This window comes from Eretmochelys imbricata, chromosome 25 (genome assembly GCF_965152235.1).
Source record: "Eretmochelys imbricata isolate rEreImb1 chromosome 25, rEreImb1.hap1, whole genome shotgun sequence".
NCBI classification, from domain to species: domain Eukaryota; kingdom Metazoa; phylum Chordata; order Testudines; family Cheloniidae; genus Eretmochelys; species Eretmochelys imbricata.
In genome coordinates, this window is record NC_135596.1 from 16,592,787 (window position 1) to 16,616,626 (window position 23,840).

Consider the following 23,840-nt stretch of genomic DNA (forward strand, 5'->3'; position numbering starts at 1 on the left):
CACAGTGCCAGTAGCCCTGCTGAATGAGGCAAGAGGCAGGCTTCTGGAGGATTTTTTCAGAAGCCCCTCTAATCTAGGCTGGCTCTTAAATGGGCCCCTCACTGTGGTATCTGAGCACTTTCCAGCACTGAACGCCCTGGCCTGGGTTTCTGCGTGACTTCAGTCATGTCCGAGTGAAGCCAGCCGGGGAACACCCAGGGCGCATTACTTATTTTTAATCTCAACTCGCCCTAACACAGCTCCCCTTATCTCTGCAGCACAGAAGGAGCTGGTGCGTAGCTGCTACGTGCCGACTGCTCCAGCACAGGGGAGGGGCCGGTGAATTGGCTGCACAACACATTTTGCTTTTGCAGATTGGAAGTCACCGCTGGAATCAAACCAGGATTGTGGCCAGCCTTGCCTCCGCCTCGCACAGGCCACGCCTGCACGTGCTCTTGGGGAGCAGAACATGGAAGAACTTCGGGGGGTGGCTCCAAGGCAGAACCCATTCCCTCAAGAGCCAAGTGTCATTTCACAGTCTGAAATTAGGTCCAAATTCAGCTGGGAAAGACGGCAGCATGTAAGAAGCCCCAGTGGGTTAGCAACCACCACCAGCCACAGTCAGGTGTACCCCCCGCACACGGCTTCCGCAGACACCAGCCTCACCCAGCTCCCTGGAGACATGTTCCGGATGCTAGCAAATCTCTCCAGCTCAGCCCTCACTCACAATAAGCCCTGCACCAATCTCCAGCCCAGCTGGGCCAGACTGGTGGGGGTGGGAGGGGAGGTGATTAGTTGTTATTTGGTAGGAGTATTTATTGCTACAGCACTGCAGTTGGGGATGCTACTTCACAGTCAGGTAAAATACATGGGCCAGCTCCTCCGGTGGTATAAATGATTTGTATCAGCTGGGGATTTGGCCCACATTCCCTACCTCAGGGACTATACAATCCAGACAGCCTGGAGTATTGTATCTCATGTTAAAAATGAGGCTAAGTTAACGAACCAGAAAAGAGCAACCCTTGGCGCTCTCTCCTTCTGTGTAAGCAGGTAAATATCCCTAGAGAACATTCCCACATAGCCCGCTGTCCCCATGAATCCTTAGGACAGCTGGTCTTAGCTTTTCATCACAAATCTAGGTTCTGGCTGTTTCACACCACCAGCCCTGTCCTGTCCCATGAGATGCAGGATTCCTAAGGAATTCACATCTTCAGGCATAAAACCAGAGCTTTCCTAGGGGTCTGTAGCTGATGATGGGAACAGAGCAGCCTCAAAATCTCCCAGAGCTTTAACATGTTTAATGTGGAGGGTCTTGTTCACACGAGAGTTGCAGTAGGTTGAAATGGTTTAGTAAACCACAGTCTTTTACTCTGTGTGGTTGCTTTTATAGATCCATGGAAGAGCATGAGAAGGGGGAGCTGTCATGGCAGCACCCGACCCCTTACTCTGCTTCCACCCACCAGGGAGCAGACTAAAAGTACAGCACCGAATCAGCATTAAAATTCTCATGCTGAGAAGGTTTAGTGCAAACTCAGCATCCAGGCAAAAACAGTGAGCTACAAACTCAGTAGAAAAGACACTGCCCTGGAGAACAGCCCTGCAACCTCCTTAGCCTTGGGTTCCTCTTTGCACTAGTATTCACCGACCTTGTGCGAAGCCCTTGTGCCGAAAAGCAGCCAGTGCTCATTGAGGGGAGAGACTCCAAGCCACACTTGGAGCTTACAGTATCTCTCATGCTGCCTTTGATCTCTGTCTAAACCCAGTGGAGCGGTGACACATCCCTTTGTCCCTGCCAACTCACAGCCTGAGGAAGAGGCGCTTGAAGGCATGGGCCCAGGCTCTCTAGTGGTTCCTGTGATTCTAGCAAAGGGAATCGCCCTACAGCTTCGTCCTGTTTTCCCAGTGTTTGTTCTCAGTCACATGGGTTCCCACCACCTGCTTCTGCACAACAAAGGAGCAAAGAACACAGGCCCTGGTTCTGTGCAACAGAAGTTTTGCACTGCACAGCCAGCGAAGAAGGGTGGGTTATTGGCATGAAGTACCACAGGCTAAACTGCACCCCCGTATGCATGCCGGTGAGCGGATACTCATGCAGACGCATGGAAGGCACAAGCACTGCATGGGTGAGTAACTGCTCAGCAGGGTGGGAAACGGGGCATACTCTTCCCTAGGGTTCTTATGGTACTACCCACTGTGTCATATTACATCCCTGGCCAGCAGGGGATTACAGCCCCTCACAACTGGGAGCCCCAGCAGAGGAGCCCCTCCTAGCCTTGCTAGTGTTTCCCTGCACTCACACTCAGAGATAGGAATGGAGGCTGAGGGAAGTGTGCGATTAGCCCCATTAGTGCAGCATCCCCCCCTTTCACTCACGCTCAGCCCCCCACTCCCCAGGTTACTGCAGAGAGTGGCTGCCACCAGGGGCTGAGAGCTACAGGCCTGCAGCCCACATGCTCTGCACCCAACTTTTTGTTGCTTTTTAGGTTGGCAGTGAGGAAGGTGGCTCAAGCATTTTACGGGGGTGTCATTTCCCAGCCAGGCTGAGAAGGCTGTGCAGCAGATACAGGGTGGGACCAGTGAACAGGACCCTGACCTGGGCCTGAGGAGACCTGGGCTCTTTTCTAACAAGGTACTTGTCTGGTCTCCTCCTGGTCATGCCCAACATCTCACAATCAATTACTTTTAGCCACACAGGGGTAGGAAGTATCATCCCCCTGTTCACAGGGCAGATTCAGTGATTTACCCCAGGTCACACAATGAGGCTGCAACAGAGCTGGGAACTAAACCCGGGTCTCCCAAGACCCTACTTGCTCGGCCGCCCCTTTTCCCTAGCCAGTCCATAGGTCTGCCACTGACTTGCTGCATGCCTCTGGGCAAGCCACTTCATCTCTGTGTCTGTCCCCTTCTTCACTCACTGTCCGTCTTGTCAGTTCAGACAGGGCAGGGACAGTCTCATTCCCAGTGAGTGAGTAGCGCTCAGCACAAGGGGGCTCTGATCCCAGCTGGGATTTGTTACCTGCCTCCATCAAGGGGAAATGGAGCTAGGTTGTGACTCCTCCCCTCTGCGAATGGGAGTTCAGCAGGAGCACAGAGGGCAGCCTGGAGTGCAGCTGGACACTGACCTGGAGGCAGGTTTGTCGCCAACTAGCCCAGTTCATCCCTGCTATGACTGTGCCCAATTCCTGAGATGAGTTTGGCACAGAGACCTCAGCCAGGTGCTGCCGAACCCATGGAGGGCAAAGCACAGGGAGCATCTCCACAGAAGCCAGGTACCGGTGTTTATTTGCTGGCAGCCCCTAACGGGTGGCATTGAGAGCCACCACAGGAAGGGGGCACGTTATGTTGCAAAGATCATCCGCCGCTGGGGGTTGTACTTCTTCAGGGTGCCCAGGGGGATGCTGCTCACTTGGAAGTTCCCCCCGCAGATAATCACAGGGCCGCTGTACTTGGGGGTGAACTCATCCTGATGCTCAGTCCCGAAGAAGCGCTGGCCCTGCCATGGCGGGACCAGGTGAGAGTATTTAATCTGGGGAGACAGGAAAGGCCACTGGTGGCGGTGGTGGGGATTCAGTCGTTAACCTCACAGCCCCTAGAAGTCAACCCACCGCTCAGCTCCCTGGCTGCTGAGCACTAGCCTGTTGGGAGCAGGATTCAAGTTTATGCAAGCCAGCAGCTCTGAGCTGCCTGCCCCCTCGCTTGCTCTGATCCTGAGTGCCCTCTAGGAGAAAAGCAGAGGCTTCCCTGCTGAGAAGGGAAGAGGCAGATCCCCATGGCAGCTGGGGTGGTTCTGGCCTCACCCAATAATGCCCACACCCTTTCACTGCCAGTCTGTTCGCTGGACAGCCTTCGGTATCTAAACAGGCCCACTGGGGGGCAACACATTGTGTACTGGGCTACTAACTGGGCCAAGTTCAGAGGTGGGCAGCCCCCGACCCTTCCCTGCTCCCTCCAGAGAGGCCTACTTGCGAGGTACACTTGCAGTGTCCTTTCCCCTCCCAGCTGCTGGGTGGCATGAAGACTTGCTCAGCTATCCGTCTCACTAGGCCTTTGTCCTGAACCTGGCCACATACACCAGTTATTGCCGTACCTGCTGCAGTGACTCTTCTGAGGGCCGGAGCGTCTGCTGTCTGTGTGGGACGAGCATAGCTTGCGTGGTCGTGACAGCTCCTTTACCTGCTCACAAATGGAATAAAGAGCAAAGTCAAGGCATGAAATGAGCAGGCAACAGACAGTGTGGCTCAATCACAGACCTGTCTGGGGTCTGCACTGACTGAGAGAAGAGACACAGGCCTCACAATTGGCAGCCCCAGGCACAGCTGCAGGCAGAAAAACTGCCACAGTGCATAAGGAATGGGATGAAGAACGATATGGAAAACACTGTAATGCCATTCTGTACATAAATGGTGCCACCTCATCTGGAATGCTGCGTGCAGGACTGGTCACCCCAGCTCAGAGGGCACAAGAGGATTAGAGGGAGTTCAGAGACGGGGAGGAGAATGATGAGAGTTCTGGAAAAAATTCTCTGTAAAGGAAAATGTTGAAGACTGACTGTTTATTTTAGAGGAGGTGCATGAGAGGACATGACAGCAATATACAGAATCATGAATGGCACGGAGAAGGCAGATTGGTCACTTTTCACCCTGTCCCATACAGGTGGACACAAAGGGCAACAAGTTTAAGAATGATCAAAGGAGGATTTTTCCTCACCCAATGCATAACTAACCTGTGGAACTCACAGTGTAAGACTGGATGGTTGTTTCTTTGTGTGTTTGCCTTTGGGAACTTTATTCATTTAATAAAAACCCAGACCCCGAGAAGGGCACTGATTGAGCAGGAATGTGTGGACTGCCACTGAAGGTGCCCTGAAGAGGGGGAAACAAAGGCAGGGCACTGCAGCAGCACCCTGGGCCATGAGGGGGTGCTCGGGTGGTGGTCACACTCCTGCTCGCTGCAGCATACATTCAGTCAGTAATAATGCAAACAAAAAGGAATGGAGAGATACCCTGCTCCCCCACCACCGAGGAGTAAATGAGATTCCAGAGCAAAGAACCAAGAGATGAGAGGGGACCTTTTTAGCCTCTTCCACACAAAGCCCCATATAAATCCCTGCCTGGGGCTGCACAAACAAAGCTTATAATTCAAACACTCCACTGCCTCTTCCAACCCAGCGAGAGAAGGCCTTTGCTTCTGGAAGTCAGCTGAGGAAATTCCAGCAAGAGGAAGAGAAGAGCGAGTGTCTGGCTCCAGTGTCCAACGGCATATGCTACAAGCCACCCACAAGATGGCAGTGCAACCCTGAGGCTCACACAGGTGGCATGTTTCTGGTCGCTGAGCACTTTGACGCTGCCCCTCTGGGAGGGTGACCAGCCTTCCAGATTAACATCTACCTGCCAGCCCCTGGGAGTGCTGACCAGCACTGCCAGGTGCTGTGCTGAGCACAAGTTCCCTGCCTGGCTTTTGGGGGTCACTGTCCCATTCTTGTAGACAAACACAACCCCCATCCCAGTGCAGCAAATGCCTGCAGCCTCCCATCCCAACACACCCATCACTTCAATACCCAGCTCACCCCACTGCAGGCAGAGTGACTAGCAGGGGCAGAGCACCAGGATCCCACGCAAAGGAGCAGCCGAGAGCACCCGGCACAGCAGCCTGAAGCTGCTCCTGGGACGTGTCCCAGGGTTGGGAGCCTCGGCTGTGGAGCTGCGCTAGGATCGGAGAGACTTTGCCTTACTGGGATAATTAAAGGGCATGTGGCTCTCATGGTGGCTCTTGCTGCTGGACGTCTCCCTCTGGCTTTCGGGTGGCGGCTGATAGTCCGAGTGTTGCGTCGTGCTGAAGAAACAGGCGTTTAAATGTCTGTCACCCAGGGGCACTTTGCTTTGTTGTCTCCACGGCGGCACATCTGGCTGAGGTGGATGTTCCCCCAGGTCAAGCTGGAGTAAACAAGAGCAGAAGTTAATGGACAGGTGCTGTAGCCACATGCTCCACTCAGCTTCCAGCTGTAAGTGTGAGCAGCCCACTCAGACAACACAAAGAGGTCCCAGGTCCCCATTGGTAGCTGCAGGATGCTGTGTATTTCTCTAGCATCCTGCATTGCTTCTGCCTAGGAATGATGCCCCCAATGATCCCAAGATTCTTGCCAGATGGCCTTTAGAGGCTGCAAGCCTCTCTGAGGCTGCGAGCCTGTGTCTGGAGGCTCTCTGCAAGCCCTAACGAAGGGTGCACTGTGGCAGTCGGAACAGGAGCCAGGCCTCCCAGGGTATGTGGTCAAAGACTGGGACAGGAGCCTGGCCGTGCGTGAATGTTACGAATGAGCAAGGACACAGTGTCCTTTAGAGACCCCCGCCTGCAGCGGGAGGCAGCTCTGATCCTGTGACACACTCAGTGATCTTTAGAACACAGCGCTGCTCTGTGATAGCAGCTTCTGAAAGGTGAAAGCAGGGCACAGACCTGGGTGTGGAAGAATCGGCTAGTGGTGGTGGTCGCACGCTCCCGACCCCTCTCAAGGTTTTCGTCGCCTTTGGGGATCGATGAAGTCTGTTTGCTTAGACACGTAACTTTCATGGGCGCTGGTAAAGGTAAGAAGCGAATCCTGTCAGTGTTCCCAATTCTGAACAGGTTGTAGCTACCGCAGCATTCCCAGGTGGGATGGCCAGCTGGAAGGGCCCTTCCAGCTGCGTCTACAGCACGTGGAGAAAGGCTGGTCTTGTGGTTAAGGCACTGGGGGGGGGGGGGGGAGGGGAGAGGGGCAAGAGATTTAGGTTCATTTCCCAGTTCCGCTACAGGCTCCCTGTGTTGGGCAAGTCATGAAGGGTCCTGAGCTTAGGTGGGGGCTCTTCACCGTTCCCAGTCAGAGATGCTGGGTGCTGAGCATTTTTGAAGATCTGGCCACTGATTTTGGTGCCTAAGTAGGAGCTGAGCTCCTGACAATCTACGCCTTAGTTTCTCTGAGTCTCAGTCCCCTGTTGGTAAAACGGGAACAATAATCCTTCCTTTCTCCCGCCCCTCTGAGCTCTTCAGGACAGAGACTGTCTCCTGCTATGTGCGTGTGCAGCACCCAGCACAATGGGACACGTGGCCCTGGTTAGGGCCTCTTGTTGCTACTGTAATACAAACACTAAGGGGTAGGATACAGGGTTGAGTAGCTGTGGCTCCCAGTTATGTCTGAGCTGAGGCAGAATGCTGGCAGCCAAGTTTTCTGGACACAGGTTCTGCTGCCTCTGGGACAAAGCAAGGATGGGAATAACACTGGGGTGGGAACAGGACAGATATCCACATGGAGACTATATCTTCACTAACTATGGGCAAATGCAGAACTGGTGTAAGCAAGTGTCACCCCCGCTGAAGCCAACTGATTTACATCTACTTACATCAGACATTTATCTGGCCCAGCATGGTCTCTGAGACTTAGCAATGGGGGAGAAATTTATCTGAGCACAATGGAATTTTGGATAAAACTGGCCCCAGATTTGATCCCCCAAGCAGTGGCTTAGGTTTGGCAAAAACAAAGTCACCCAAGTTTTGCACTAGCCCAGTAGGCGCAATAACAGTGAGATCTCACAGCGTGCTAGTAACAGGGAGACCAAACTTCCCCAGCCTACGCACTAGAGGAAGAGTCAAGCCAAGGAAATTAACAGGTGTGGTGCTCAAAGCACACATCTGTCTGCCCCTTGAAATCGGTGGGAATATCTACAGAAAGTAGAAAACAGTGCGAGCAGGGAACATGGGACAGGAAAGGTCAGTTGTAAATGCTACTCTTATCCCTGGGGGAATTCTGCACCAAAAAAATGAAATTCTGCGCACAATATTTTAAAATGTTGTATATTTTATTTGTCAAAATAACACAATATAATCATACCAGTTTCAATTATTTTGGTAATTTATTTCAAAATACCTGTCAGCAAGTATGTCTGTAACAATACAGACAACAAAACAGATTCAGGAAATGTTTTTTTGACAAATACTAGGCATATTAATACAGAACTCTGAGTAATCATTTAACTATAATACAAAACCACATTTCCTGCACCCCTCAGAAGCAGTGCAAAGGCTTGGTGGAGTCAGGGATAATGGAGGAGCTGTGGGTGAGGGAAGTAATTGCTGGGAAGGAGCCTGGGTGTGAACTTGGAGGGGTTTTGGGTATGGGTGGGAAAAGTATTGAACAGGGTTTTTTTTGGGGGGGAGGGGGCAGTGGAAGGGATTGTTAGGGAGACCCATGAAGACCCGGCTGACCCCTAGCCTCTTCCACTCATTAAAACACTGAAAATATGTGCAACACATGAATTATGCACGCACTTAGTGACACAGAATTCCCCCAGGAGTACATTCTCCTGCCAACAGGAAGGCAAAACAGTACTATGTATGTGATCTCTCGCTGTGTCAGGTCACTGTCCCTCCATACCTAGCTCCCGCTGTGGGAACGACTCCAATGTCACAGTAAAGAATCTGGTGCAACCATCCCCTGGCGTGATGTTTGTCTTGTGTATTTGGAAGGCAGCACATTCTTTGCTATAGACTCTGCAAGGCATAAGATGTGAGTTGCTGAGATAAGGTAGTGAGCTGTGAGAGAAGTGCTCAAAGACAACTTGCCTTTAGTGAGCACCACAGAGCCTGGGACAGCAACAGCCCATCAGATGTACTTCTTGGCTACCTGCGGTTCCTCGTGTCCTGGAGAGTGTAGGCATGTTTCTCCTCGCTGGTGCTGACACTGCTCCTGGGGTCTCCAAACACAATGGAAGACTTGCTCTACAGAGAAACCACCTCTGAGTGATGCTGTCTGCTAACCAGCTAATTACAGGGGAAATAAGGACTTTGCTGACTGTCTCCACAAACACCCAGGCTTCCCCAGCACATACTCCATTCTGTGGTGCAGAAGCCATGAGGATCAAGGGCACACATCACCCCTTCATTGCCTTCTGGAGCTCCCAGTTCCAAGAGACTAGTCCTTCATTCTGGAAAGCTAACAATGCTGCTGGATAGGCCACTCCATGGATCAACAGGTGTTTTATTGGAAATCCAAGTGTGAATCTCTAGGTGGGGTGCACAGATTGGGATAGTTCTGACTAGCAGAGTCTAGATGAACACAGAGATGTCATAATTCTTTGCACTCATAGCACCTTAGCACATAGACTCAAAGGGTCTAAAACCTTAATTAATCCTCACAACACCCCTGTAAAGTGGAGACATTGGCCAAAATTTTCAAAATTGAGCATCTAAAGCCATAGATGTCTGGCCTGAGCACCCACATCTCCCACTGAAGGGAATGGGGACCACTGGTGCCAAGGACCTCAGAGAATAAGGCCACTTACTTTGGCATCTGAATATGGATTTAGATACCCAACTATGCACCCACATTTGCCAACAGTCTCACAGCAAGTCAGAGCTGGGATTAGAACCTGGCAGTTGTGACACCCAGTCAAGATTCATGATATTCACTGCCACAGATACTGAGGCCAAGGGCTTGGAAGGGGCCAAGCAAGGACTGGATATTTATATGGACAATGAGAACAGCCAGCACTACAAATTGGATAAAACATATACACGAGCTACAGATCCTCCTGCTTCAGGGCACAAGCCAACCACCAGCTGATGATATTAGAAAGCAGCTTCCCTTATAGATAGGTCATTACAGAGTAATCTGCACCTTCTTCTGAAGCAGGTGTTCAGAGACAAGACCACAGGACTGGCAATTCCTATGCTCCCCTCCCCATAGCTAACCACTAGGCTCCAGTCCCATCAGGCTGCCTGAGTGGGCAGCAGTGTTTCAGAAGACTTAGTCCCATCATAATATGAATTGGAAGCAGCATGGCTGAATTTGTAGGACTATGATGTTACCTTTCCACAGGACTTCACAGGAGGGATCCAGCCACCCTCAAACTGTGCTTGATAAGACGTGCCAAAGTAGGAGCATCTATCACCTTTAATTGTGGGAATTCCTCCTGCCAAACAACACAGGGAGGGAATGATCTGAGTTACTCCTTTGCAGTTCTCAATTACAGTTCTTAGGAAGTGTCAGAAACTGACATGGGAAGTAGGGTTCCAAGGCAGCTGCTCTCTGCCCAGTCTCACACTGACCCGGAGTACCTACCCACTAAAACTAAAGGAAAAGGCTATTCAGCCTTGGCTACTTCATCCCTGACAACCCTTCAGCCTGGGGCGCTGTCTGCCTAGAACAAACAGATTTTGTGCTGCCCATCCCCCAGTCACTGGGTTTAGGAGACCATGATGGCTCTCAGGTTGGGCAAATATCCAGAGCTAAGAAATCAGGATCTGATAGCAAGGGCACAAAGTGGCCTTTTCCACAGATCAAAGATCACTCTCTCCTGGTTGAAAAGCAAACAGACCACCACTGAAGGAGCAAATTCCTCTGGCCCGACTCTGGAACTGAGGCCCCAGTTCAGCAAAGCCCTTAAGCATAGGCTTTGTGAGTGGGAACTGACTTCTTTAACAATATTGCATCTTGGCTCTCCTGTAATTGCCTAATGTGATGAGGTCCCTGGCTGGCATGGCAAGTAAATGCATTCACTAGCCTTTCAACTCTGGAGGTCTGGGTCCAAATTCTGCACTAGGTCACTAAGGTGCACAGATGGGGTCTACTGACACACACACCACACAAAACCGCCACAGTTTTGCACAGCTGGCAGCCTATGCTAAAGAGAAGTGTGGACTGTAACAGAAACCAGGGATATTGGGACTGCTGCAAGGCAGGATTGTGTACACCAGCCAAGCTATGGAGCAGGGGCCAAGACTAGCATATCAGAGGGTGCTGCAGGTAAAGAGGAAGGTCCACTGGCAGAGCTGCATAGTGAAAACTTGTATCATGTGTACCGCCAGCCACTGCTATAAGCCTCTCACTATCATGAGCATCAAATTCACACATGAAAATATAAAAGGGAAACCAGTGATATTTAAATATTTCTAGATCCTAAAAGTCAGCACTTTGATGATGGACTCCACTCACTACAGCAAACACAGACTTAAACTGGCTGTAATGGGAACCTAAACCGGCTGTAATGGGAACCTAAACCAAGCCAATGAAAACCCCAGTGCCCGTGAATGCCACCTGCCCTGAGAATTGTGAGGCCACAGCCCGACAGAGAGAGCCCAAAACAACTCACCCAGATGTACACATGGCGCTTTGGCAATGGGCTCGAGTATCTCATATGCTGGGTATGAAAAATGATAGACAGAAGGCAGGAATTTTAGTTTGTCTTTGTCTCCACAAGGAAAATGATCTTCCTCCTTACTGTAATCAGCTCTGGTGGAGGCTGGTCTCTGCAGAATCACGTCTGGCCAGGGGTAGCTCTCCCTTGCAGCTGAGGTGAAAATTTTGGTCTGGGAATCTGCATGCATTCGGAGGTGAGATTCTGGTGGACAGACTTTGGGCTTTGGTTCCAGGGATCTCACTGGAAATGCCAGGTGGGTTTCTGACCAGGTTTCCTTGGCTTTATCCATATCCTGATTCAAAACATCCTTGGAGTTTGGAAGCAGAATTGGGCCTGGTTTGTAACTGCCCCATAAAGGAGGGAAATCAGTGCGGAAAGGAGATTCAACAACGTTTCCCTGTGGTCTGTGGTCAAACCCTATCTGAAAATGTGAGGCCTTTAGGAAGGGAATCCCTGTGAGCGGGGCTGGGATTAACGACTGGCCAGTGGCTGCCATTTTCCCCTGTAAAGGAAGAGACATAATATCAGACTCAGGTGCATTGCTGCTTTGGTCCCTTCCTAAAGCAAGAGGCTCCAAGAGATAAGGAGGAACAGGAGATAAGGATCTTTATTCTCTGACTGTTCCTTACAAGATGTCCAATTAAGGCCCAGAAGCAGCCACCTGTGAATTGCACACATTTGCACTCACTACAATGAAATGAGCTCCCAACAATCCCAGAACTGCAGGTACATCCTCCCATGGAGCTGTCCTGCTGTCCCCCTAGATCAGTGGTTCTCAAACTTTTGTACTAGAGACCCTTTTCACATAGCAAGCCTCTGTGTGCAACTCCCCTTATAAATTAAAAACACTTTTTAACCCCCAGTCTGAGAACCCCTGCCCTAGATGCCGCCATGATAAGGGCTGCCCAGAAGCAACTGGGACTTTGTCCTCCCTCAGATACAAATTCATCTCTGCTGTAAATCCATACACATTGAAGGGTTACTACTGGGAAGAATCTGGGCCACAGAATCTCAGGGATTTATGGGAGTTTAGCATGCAGGAAGTTGGCCTTTTGGACCACTTGCTAATCACCCCGTGCCAGGCTCTAGGATATTTCTAACAGAATTATTGGAATTGGAACCAAAAGGGCAATATTTTAAAACATGGCTAAATGGGGTCAGATGCTAGAGGGACATTAGCCAATCTCCCTCATACAGGATTGGATGTGCCACGTGTATAGTCAGTGCCTATTACCCCAGCTGAGACTCAAACTGGGCCTCGAGTAGTTCAAATAGCAGTTTTATAGCATGAACCAAAAGCTGCCTGCCCCAAAAGCAAATCAATAGGACCCAGGCTGAGCTAAGCTGGGCTGGGAGTCACTTCCCCTCTGGCTGAGTGAGTAAGAGCCACACTGTCCTAGTCTCAGCTGGGACTCACTTCCCATGGCCAAGCAGGTCAAAGGAGTGGTGCTAAACTGGTCTTGGCTGGGAGAGGCACTTCCCATATCCCATATCTCACAGGAAAGCCTGAATGGGTTCTCTTATATAAATGGCCATGCACATAAATCATGAGTTTGGGTAGAGCCCCATGCCAGCAGGCGTCTATGGACACTAGCCCAGAGCACACCGCAGTGGGCTGCCTTTGCACCTCAATGGTCCAAATTAATGCAAAGCATTTAAGTGTGTTTAATAAACAGCTGCATGTGTATCAGAGATGGTCTTTCCTATAAACATTAAGAGATTAAATTATCTTTCTAAGGTGACTGACTTTGATCAATGTATTATTATTATTCCTTGCACCCCAACCAGCCATCATTGTGCTGGTACACACTTACAATGAAATAACAGGCCCAGGAATTTATAACCTAAATAGCCATAAATTGGCCAGACGCATCAAACACAAGACACCAGACAAGAAAAGGAATTATTTAGATTTAGAAAAGGAGAACTGAAGACAACCTAAACCCAGCCAATGGGGCAAATCCTAAAAAAGGAGCTGGCTCAGCAGGAGTTCACACACTAACTAGCATCTGACAACAGAACTGAGGCCTCACACAATAATGCTAATCAATGTTTCTCTTCCTTTGAGCCCTCAAAGGGTACCCCTCATCCATTCATTGCCCCTGAGACAAGTCGACTGTAACTCACCTCCACCCAAAGCTAAACAATCAACTTTAGAATTTTCAGTCCTGTGATGTTATCATAAAATCATCATGTCATAATGGAATCTCAGCAATGGAGAGGTGAGGAAGATGATGTCTGGAGTAACAAATATGGAGAAAGTGAGAACAAGAAACAGATAAATTACTGGGCAGCAAGAGAGCTAAAGGGAAGGAGAGCATGCACATGAGAGGGTAAGTTACAGGTGCTAGTGACACAAGATTTCAGAGAAGCAGCAGTGCTTAAGCCCAGCATGGGCAAGATCACTACCGTCCCCATCAAACCCCGTCTGCTGCCCCACAACAGCTCATGGCTGGGTGGCGACATCGTGGGATTGTGACATCACAGGTAAATCAGCCAGTCAACAACCCTCCATCCCAGCCCAGGGAGCAAAGCTACCATACCCTCATTCGCAAACCTGAGGCCGGACTCCGCAAAGCTGCGGAGCAGGAGGCACTCGCAGAACAGACACGGAACGTGCAACTTGTGAACGAGAGTCTGGCCGCTCTGCTCCCTCGGCTGGCCGGGGCTGAAAGAGTAATGGGGGAGAAGGGGATAGGAGGTCAGCTCAGAGTAGAAGCACCACACACGAAAGCTCATGCTCAAATAAATTGGTTAGTCTCTAAGGTGCCACAAGTCCTCCTTTTCTTTTTGCGAATACAGACTAACACGGCTGTTACTCTGAAACCACACATCACCTGTACACAACCTAGCGGTTTCTCACACGCTCTCAAGAAGTTGCTAGTTCATGTCTCACTCTCCCGGTTCTTCACAGACTGGGAAAAGGATATGGAGACTTTCAGGCCCAGGTCAACAGGGAGGACAAATCCTCAGCCACCAGGGCCGCTGCCCACGCAAGGGCGCTGCCAGCCAGTCTCGGCAGTAACACCGAGGGAGGATGGTCGCTCCTTCGCAGGATGTAGGCTGGCAAAGCTGGCACTGCGGCCGGCCGGGAAGGACTTCGCTCTGCCCTGGGGCTGCAGCGAGCACAGCGGCCCCCGCCGCCGGCCCCCCGGCTGTGAACAAGACCCCTCCTGACGAAGGGGGGAGCGAGCGCCCTTGAGACAGGCCGGCGGCACCAGCAGCACCGGGAAGCTGGTAACAGCTCGGGGCGCTCGCCCCAGCGGCGCCTCGAGCGGAACCACCACAGGGGCTGGTGCCGCGAGGCGCCGGGGAACTCGCACCACCCGCCTGCTGAGGGGACATGGGTGTCACACGGGGGCCGGGGACCCACAGCCCGCGGGCCAGGCCCCGCCCGCCCAGGCTCCGCCCGCCCAGGCCCCAGCCATTCCCAGCTGCCTCCCAGGCGCTCCTGGCAGGGGAGCTGCGGCCTAGCCAGAGACAGAGCCCGCCCCATCGCACACAGGGACGGGGCATGGTCGCCATAGCGACAGCGATCCCCCCCAGCAGGCACCGCGCCATCCCGGGGCGCTAGAGTGTTCCCCGCTGGGCGCCCAAACGTCATCACGCTGCTAACGTACGGCCAGGTGGCGGCTAGTAACCCGGAAGTGTTGCCATGGCGGCAGCTGCGGACCCGCTCGGCAGCCTGGTCTCGACGCTGGAGTCGTACCGCGGCCGCGACCGAGTGGTGCGTGGCGGGGTCCGGGCCCCGCTCACCGGGGCGGCAGGGTTTACGGGGGGCGGTCGGGTTACCGAGGGGAGACGTGGGGCATACCACACACTGGGCCGTACCGGGGCTGCGCTCTCTAACCCCCCTTCCCTCCCAGATCCGGACCCTGTGCTATGGCTGCCAGCTGGCCGGGGGGGTCCTGGCCCGGAAAAGCCCCACGGAGTCCGAGATGGGCAGGAGGCTCCTGGCTGTGTCAGCCCAGCTGAGCCACTGCCGGACGGTGCTGCGCCTCTTCGATGATCTCGCCATGCTCGCCTACAGCCGCCAGTACGGGCTGGGTGCCAAGGTAAGCAGCCCCTTTCTGCCCCAGGCATGGGCGAGGGGGGTCCCTGCCCCCCTTCTCCCCTGGGATCAGGGGCAGGCCGGGCGCTCTGTGCTGTGGGAGACCGAGTGCCCTGTGCAGCTCGACATCCAAGGGCCCAATCCTGCAAAATGCTGCCCTCTCCCCGCGCTGCTGACTGAGGAGGCGGCGCCTGCGGGGGCCAGAGGCCAGATCGATACCTAGGCAGCTGGTCCCCGTGTAGGCTTGGGCCTGCTGTGCAGCATTAGCTAAGGTCTAATGACCTCTCCTGTGCTCAGAGGCCTCAGCTACCACATATTCCTCTGAAGCATTCGTATTCTTTATTTGAATTGTGGTGTCCCCCACTGGGGACAGACCCTGTGCACCAAGTGCTGTACAACCGCCCAGGAAGACATGAGCCCTGTTGCCCTTGGCAGCTCACATGCTAAGAAATCTTTACAGTTTTCCATGGCTGTGCTAAGATACAGTGGAGTTTCAAAGTGAATGTTACAGACAGGCTAGTCCTTAGGCTCACTTTCTCAAACTTGCAAACTACTCTGTTCACTAAAATGTATTTTGGACTAAGCACATTCCAAGAAATGGTATTGATAAACTTCACCGTTCTTTGTATTTTAAGACAAATACAGGCTTCTCCTGTAACTGCTATAGAAGTGCAAGCAACTTCAGAAGTGTGGGTCCCTGGCCTAGCTGCCTGAGGGGACTGTTAAAGGGCTGTGGAGGTCTCTGGTTCCAATCCAGCCTTCACTTCCAAGGCCTATCTCTACCCTACCCATCATCTCTCAGTAGCAAAAGGTTGACTTCTACCTCCCGTTGGCTTATAATGCCAGCCTTCCTCACCCACTTGTTACATTTTCAAACAAACACCTTCCTGTTTTCTCCCATGTTGCCCCTCACATGGAAGAAACTCTCTGTAAACTTAAAGCTACCTCATTCTCCACCTTCAAATCTCCCCTTAAAACTCTTCTCTGACACGATGCCTACAAAAAACTTGACAGCAGTTAGATCACTGGTGTGCTGAGACCACAGTCTATCGTATTGACCAATAGCGTCTCATTATTTCCTTTTACTCCACTTCTGTCTCTATCCATTGTCTCTTTTTCATATTCTTAGACTGTAAGTTCCTTGGGGCAAAGTCCATACTTTTCTTTTGTCTGTACAGCGCCTAGCACTGTGGGCTCCAAAATATAAATAACAGAATGGCAGCCTCCAGGGCTCTCGCTCCCTCACTTTTCATCATCATGAAATGTATTTTTTTAAACAACAAAATAGGGTGAGAGCAAAAACCTTGCTGGCTTTTGTGGAGATTCCTGCAGAGATGTCCCTTGCTGGCTCAGCTGAGAGTCCCTGCTTGATGGATATTCATCAGAAACTGCAAGTTGATTGCCATATGCTGGATATAAAATACAGGATATGTTAGTGATGTGCCTTGTTTTCATTCTCTGTTCTCAGAAAGAAGCTAAGCTTGTTCTTAGGGCTGCAAGGAAGCTGGATTAGCCATGCTGCTGCAAGGTGCAGTGTACAGACTAACCTGTGGTGTCAAGAAAGCAGCCACTATTAAGTTCTTGCCTGTCTCTGTGCTACAGGAAGAAGATGCCATTGTCCGCTGGCTCTCTGTCCTCAGTAACCTGGCTGATCAGCTCTACTACCCCTGTGAGCACGTAGCATGGGCTGCCGATGCTGATGTTATTCGCACAAACTCACACAAGTGGTGGACATTAAGCACAGCTTTCTGGGGGCTCTCCCTAGTCCTGGGCATTGTACGGTAATGTTCACTAGATGCAGCTCTTAAAAGGGTATGAGGGGAACGCTATCTCCACTTCTGGGGCCTAGCAGAAAGGCTTACTGGCCACAGATCTTAGGAGGGGCTCTGGGCAATGGTAACACTGTGGTTTTGGATTATCTACTAACCTTGTTGTTACTCTTCTGAAGTTTTAACTCCTCAGAATCAGAAGCCTTGGCATCCATCTTCAGAAGGAAGCTGTGCTATTTGTAACAGACACTCTGGAAACTAAGAGGATTCTGAGTGATCCTAAAATTTAGTGCTAGAAATCCTCCTAGCCTGTAGGGTATTGGTAAATTTTTAGCGGTGACTATTACCATCTTGCTAACTAATCATGAGACTTTTCTAGTCCAGAGACAGTCTCCTGAGCCACCCACTAGGATGAAAAAATAAATGTCTTCCTCACCTCTCAATGTATTCCTTGATGTAGGGGAAGAGGCAAATAAAAATTTCCCAGTCTGAGCTAAAGTTCTGCCTTAAAAGGGGCCCGCAAAAGTATGGGGGGAAGGAGATGGGACTGATGCACTTTTTTTTGACTGCCATATGAGTGGAGGCCTGGAAGATTTTAAGTTTTCTTCACCTTCTATTTTACACTAGAGATTCAGTTCTTGTATATGCTATTTTGAGGAAGACTGAGCTGGCACATCTGCTGTTTCCAAAGTAAAAACATAACCAGAAATGCATCTCTTCTTCTTCGTCGTCTTCTTCTGACAGTACAAACCCTTTCAGATGGTTTTCTTTTTTTCTGACACCTAAAGGAGACACATCCTTCCAGCCCCACCCAGTTTGTAGGGCACCTTTATGTGAGCTGTTTCCTCGTTACATTGTTTATCCCATCTAGTGAAACAGCAAATGGGAAAAATAGTTCAGTTTCCAACACAAGCAAATAAAGCCAAGTGGGAAAACATGGGAACCCTGAAGTTAGAGCCCCTCCCTTCTGTTAGCCAGATGTTTAGCTGGTAAATATGATTCAATTGTAAACTGAATTGGACTCTACTATAAAATTATCTCAAGATAGTTTTGCCCCATTTCCTTTTTTCTTGCTGCAGTAAGTGAATCCTCTAGTCTTCACATTAAGTGTTAACTTTCTGCTGTTACCACTTAAGAAAGTGTTCTTGGAGTCATTGTGGATAATTCTCTGAAAACATCTGCTTTAATGTGTGGCAGCAGTCAAAAAGACTAACAGAATGTTAGGAACCATTAGGAAAGGGATAGATAATAAGACAGAAAATATCATAATGCCACTTAATAAATCCATAGTATGGCTTCACCTTGAATACTGTATATAGATCTGGCCACCTCATCTCCAAAAATATATATTAGAATTAGAAAAAGTTCAGAGATGGGCAACAGAAATGATGAAGGAACAGCTTCCATATGAGAAGAGATTAAAAAGACAGACTGTTCAGCTTGGAAAAGAGACAACAAAGGGAGGATATGATAGAGGTCTATAAAATCATGAATGGTGTAGAAAAAGTGAATAAGGAAGCGTTATTTACTGCTTCACATAACACACAAAACAGGGTCACTTTCAGTGAAATTAATAAGCTGCTGGTTTAAAACAAACAGCCTGAAGTACTTCTTCCTGCAATGCTAGGGTTGCCAATTTTGGTTGGACATATTCCTGGAAGTTTCATCACATGACAATTTTTAATTAAAGATTAATCTTTAATTCCTGAAGACTCCAGGACAATCCTGGAGGGCTGGCGAGCCTACGCAGTGCACAGTCAACCTGTGGAATGTGTTGCCAGGGGATGCTGTGAAGGCCAAAAGTATAACTAGGTTCAAAAAATAATTAGATAAAATCATGGAGTATGGTCCATTAGTGGCTATTAGCCAAGATGGTCAGGGATACAACCCCATGCTCTGAGTGTCCCTAAACCTCTGACTGCTAGAAGCTGGGCGTGGCTGACAGGGATGGATCACTTGATAAATTGCCTTTTTCCATTCACTCCTGGAGTGTCCAGCACCAAGCCACTGGCAAAGGACAGAATACTGGGCAAGACGGCCCATTGATCTGACATAGTATGGCTGTAATTATGTTCTTATGCATTAGTAAAATCAAACTTTCCACATTATTCTCCTTCCCACATGGAGAAGGAAGAATTCTCTGAGTTATAGTTAGGGGCTGAAGCCCTATTACTTACCCAGCAGTAAACCCTGATCTAAGATGGGAGCTACATTAATCCATACGATTTTAAAAGGGCATTTTTTACTCCAGCTAGATTGAGTAGCTTGAACGTTACTCCAGCTGCTTGCTCCATGTAGAAGCTTTGGTGGCAGATTCAGACAAACTTCCTCTGGAAAATTAGCTGCAAGCAACGTTACAGCTATGAAGGACATCAGAACCTTCTCTCCCCGATAGGGTGCCAGCAATTGTTTTTGCTGCCTGATAGATGGTATTTTAAAAAAATCTCCACTAAGGACAGTTAATTGTCCCTGGCCTTTTTATTCCATATTCCTTACATTATTTAGAAGCCCAAAGTTCAGGTAAATCTAGAAAAATTTGTACTAAGCTTAGAATTTAGTTTTGATCAGACTGGCAAGAAAGAAATTGAGCTCTTGAGAGGGAGAGCTCCATGTTGCTTTTGATCTAGCCCAAGGCTAAACCCCTGTAGCTTATCATGGTTGTAGAACAGTGCTTTTCCATGCCTGTAGGCAATAAAACTTGTTATAACAAGGATGCTTCTACCCATGGCAAAGACTAGTGCTGACATTTGGTGGTTCTTATTAAGCTGGACCCTTAGCATTCAGCGGATGATGGAGTCTCTCTTGGTCACAGACAGCTTGGACTCTTATTGTCATCTCTCTCTTGTTTTCAGGTCTCTCAGAATTCTGTTTCAGCTAAGAAGGAAGCTGAGAAATTGCACTGGGTATGATATCTGTCCTATGTAATATAGTCATTTTAACACATACTCCTTATCACCTGATGTAGCTCACCCAAGGTGACACTAATTATTACTTATCAATCTCAAATGATGACACCTATACACAGAAACTTGGTTACTGATAATTGATCAGTTAACATTTCCTGACAAGATGCTTCTCAGCCTCTGTGTCTACTTTATAATTTTGCACAATACACATTAGTGTTTCCTAAATCCTTCTTCTATTATCTGGTCTCACTGGCTTCCCAAATGTAAATGTGGATCAGGAGAAGGGGCACAGCTATTGCTGTAGATACCAAATGAGCTGGAATTAATCCCCTTGTGACATATCTGATGCTCTGTTAAGTAATGCTATGCCTTTGAGGTTAGTAAGATATAGGACCAAAAGCAGGTGTCCTTGCGATGAAAGAGAGGATGTTCACCTTCCAGAGGTGAGGCGGGGGAGAGGTAATGGATATCATTGTGATTCAGTGGTACAGGCAGGAGAATACTACTCCAAGCAGATGTCGAATTTTCAGAGAAAAGAACAGGCCATTTGAACTGCTGTTCAGCAGAGAACTTCTAGGATTTGTTGCAATAATTTTGAGTCTATTGGGCAGATGGTGCAAGGAATAGCCACTGATAGATTTACAGATGTAAATACATCCTCCTGTCCATGCTTGAATCATTTGTTCTGATACTTTTCCTCTCTGAAAGTCACTGCACACATCATGCATATTTCAGCCATGTGACTCTGCCAGAGTCCCTAGTGGCAGACTGGAGGATGGATACATTTCTGCCTTTTTCTCCCCACAGTGAATCCTTGGAGCAGAGTCAAAAGGAAATGGACACCCAAGTGAAATCTGAAGTCTTGAGCATCCTCAGCAGTATGGCAGATCTCTCCAATGCTGTCCACTGGCTGCCTCCAGGATTTCTTTGGGCTGGACAGTTTCCTCCATGGCTAGTGGGTCTCATGGGGACCATATCTTCCCTGATTGGTGTCTACCAACATCTGTAGGGGCAGGTTCTGGGGCTGTGTGAACCATGGGGTCAGCTTCAGGAGGCTAAGTTTTTTGTGGGTAAAGTATGAATGCTTCCAGTTACGGATCAGTGCAGCATGTAATTAGAATGTGATCATAGAATCATAGAATATCAGGGTTGGAAGGGACCCCTGAAGGTCATCTAGTCCAACCCCCTGCTCGAAGCAGGACCAATTCCCAGTTAAATCATCCCAGCCAGGGCTTTGTCAAGCCTGACCTTAAAAACCTCTAAGGAAGGAGATTCTACCACCTCCCTAGGTAACGCATTCCAGTGTTTCACCACCCTCTTAGTGAAAAAGTTTTTCCTAATATCCAATCTAAAACTCCCCCACTGCAACTTGAGACCATTACTCCTCGTTCTGTCATCTGCTACCATTGAGAACAGTCTAGAGCCATCCTCTTTGGAACCCCCTTTCAGGTAGTTGAAAGCAGCTATCAAATCCCCCCTCATTCTTCTCTTCTGCAGGCTAAACAATCCCAGCTCCCTCAGCCTCTCCTCATAAGTCATGTGTTCTAGACCCCTAATCATTTTTGTTGCCCTTCGCTGGACTCTCTCCAATTTATCCACATCCTTCTTGTAGTGTGGGGCCCAAAACTGGACACAGTACTCCAGATGAGGCCTCACCAATGTCGAATAGAGGGGAACGATCACGTCCCTCGATCTGCTCGCTATGCCCCTACTTATACATCCCAAAATGCCATTGGCCTTCTTGGCAACAAGGGCACACTGCTGACTCATATCCAGCTTCTCGTCCACTGTCACCCCTAGGTCCTTTTCCGCAGAACTGCTGCCTAGCCATTAGGTCCCTAGTCTGTAGCTGTGCATTGGGTTCTTCCATCCTAAGTGCAGGACCCTGCACTTATCCTTATTGAACGTCATCAGATTTCTTTTGGCCCAATCCTCCAATTTATCTAGGTCCTTCTGTATCCTATCCCTCCCCTCCAGCGTATCTACCACTCCTCCCAGTTTAGTATCATCCGCAAATTTGCTGAGAGTGCAGTCCACACCATCCTCCAGATCATTTATGAAGATATTGAACAAAACCGGCCCCAGGACCGACCCTTGGGGCACTCCACTTGATACCGGCTGCCAACTAGACATGGAGCCATTGATCACTACCCGTTGAGCCCGACAATCTAGCCAGCTTTCTACCCACCTTATAGTGCATTCATCCAGCCCATACTTCCTTAACTTGCTGACAAGAATACTGTGGGAGACCGTGTCAAAAGCTTTGCTAAAGTCAAGAAACAATACATCCACTGCTTTCCCTTCATCCACAGAACCAGTAATCTCATCATAAAAGGCGATTAGATTAGTCAGGCATGACCTTCCCTTGGTGAATCCATGCTGGCTGTTCCTGATCACTTTCCTCTCATGCAAGTGCTTCAGGATTGATTCTTTGAGGACCTGCTCCATGATTTTTCCAGGGACTGAGGTGAGGCTGACTGGCCTGTAGTTCCCTGGATCCTCCTTCTTCCCTTTTTTAAAGATTGGCACTACATTAGCCTTTTTCCAGTCATCCGGGACTTCCCCCGTTCGCCACGAGTTTGCAAAGATAATGGCCAATGGCTCTGCAATCACAGCTGCCAATTCCTTCAGCACTCTCGGATGCAACTCAGAAAGTCTCTGTAATGTTATTAGTTAGGGTTAATGTGTTTTTAGCTCTTCCTCATCAGGGCAGGAATCTTAACTGCGTCCTCTGTATAGGGAGAGATCTCAGCTCTGATCAATATGCTCAGTAATAGGAGGGCAAATGAAATGGTGATCATCATTAAGAGAGACTGACTTTGAGGATTTCCAAAAGATGGGAGAAATTAAATCAGGGACAGCAAGTGACTTCTTTCATTTTGTCCCCACAGCCCCAAAAGGTGGGGATGTCACCTCCCTTGTTGTCTTGAACATGAGACAAGTCTGGGAACTCATTGTGGGGTGGGGAAATGGACACAATTATGACTTGTGAAACTCAGAGGAGAGTACTCCACAAACTCATCCTCTTGCTCTGATCTTATTTAAGCATTCCTGAGAGATGCCAGGAGCTGTAAAAACATGCCAAGTACCTGTCAGTTTCCAAATTGCCTTGGCCAGTGCAGCCACAGCCAGGGACATCTGATCTGAAGTGAGTTTTGCTGGTCTTCGGTCTATGGAGACGTTGTTTCTCCTGTCAAATATCCTGGCCCTAGGCCCCTAGGTCAGAGCTGCTCACTACAAAACAGAAGCAGATGTTTAAAGGGTCTGTTTTCATGGCAGTCTCTATTGTTCAGGCCACATGTGATATGGTGAAGAGCTAGTTATCAGTATCTTAGGTAGCCCTTTATGTTAGCAATGAAAACCTTTTGCCTGTACTGGTCAACTCCAGTGTACCTTCAGATGCTGTCACCTGGAACATCAGCCACGCTACGGAGTTCTCCAGTGGGTGCTCTTCTGTCAGGCTCCACCCCAATCAACAAACTTTCTTAAAAAAAATAATCAAATACATATTTCATATCCTTGTAATGGATCAATTGACTGAATGCTAAGATCAGAGTTTGCACCAAAGGTCATATTTACAATTATTTCTCTGGCAGTGCCAGTAATAAAGGAAGTGAACACTACAGAGCATAGTCTGAGGATTTGATCATTACTGTTCAGAGCTAGAGAGAAACTCTTCTTATCTGGCTTTTGCTGGTTCCAAGCTGCTCTGAAACAGCAGAATATATTATGGCTGAAGCTGTACTGTGTTAGCTAAACCTGCCCAAGGACAGGCACAGACTGTTCCTTACCTAACCTTCCATCACAGGGGATTTTTTCATGGCCTCCATGCTGATGTCTTGGAGATATATTGCTTGGGCTGTGCTGCTCACCTGCTTGTTCTGAGAGATGCTTAATCTCCCACGTAGAACATTAACATACAGTATCAATAAAGCACACATTAAATGTATTAAGAACTGGCTGACAGATC

General features: G+C 49.3%; 2 protein-coding genes across 11 annotated transcripts; one reads left to right on the forward strand and one right to left on the reverse strand.

Moving 5' to 3' along the window:
- Window positions 1-1,175: 1,175 nt before the first annotated feature.
- SAXO5 (stabilizer of axonemal microtubules 5) lies at window positions 1,176-22,098 on the reverse strand. Of its 9 annotated transcripts, none has more exons than XM_077841989.1 (11): window positions 22,059-22,098; window positions 13,702-13,812; window positions 13,272-13,382; window positions 11,097-11,646; window positions 9,814-9,917; window positions 8,630-8,724; window positions 8,381-8,496; window positions 6,430-6,548; window positions 5,711-5,912; window positions 4,067-4,155; window positions 1,179-3,505 (listed from the first exon to the last, which is right to left on the reverse strand). In XM_077841989.1, exons 4-11 carry the CDS (start codon window positions 11,638-11,640, stop codon window positions 3,317-3,319), a joined length of 1,458 nt encoding a protein of 485 aa, XP_077698115.1. In that variant the 5' UTR covers window positions 11,641-11,646; window positions 13,272-13,382; window positions 13,702-13,812; window positions 22,059-22,098; the 3' UTR covers window positions 1,179-3,316. The 9 variants fall into 9 exon arrangements, with proteins under 9 accessions (XP_077698121.1, XP_077698115.1, XP_077698114.1 ...); XM_077841988.1 differs by lacking the exon at window positions 22,059-22,098 and adding an exon at window positions 14,008-14,705; XM_077841987.1 differs by lacking the exon at window positions 22,059-22,098 and adding an exon at window positions 13,982-14,705.
- Window positions 14,625-20,879, forward strand: PEX11G (peroxisomal biogenesis factor 11 gamma). Of its 2 annotated transcripts, none has more exons than XM_077841997.1 (5): window positions 14,625-14,871; window positions 15,011-15,199; window positions 16,798-16,976; window positions 19,817-19,867; window positions 20,645-20,879. In XM_077841997.1, the coding sequence occupies exons 1-5, from the start codon at window positions 14,800-14,802 to the stop codon at window positions 20,877-20,879; spliced, it is 726 nt and encodes a 241-aa protein (XP_077698123.1). In that variant the 5' UTR covers window positions 14,625-14,799. The 2 variants fall into 2 exon arrangements, with proteins under 2 accessions (XP_077698123.1, XP_077698122.1); XM_077841996.1 differs by having other exon boundaries at window positions 14,635-14,871; window positions 20,678-20,879.
- Window positions 22,099-23,840: the final 1,742 nt, after the last annotated feature.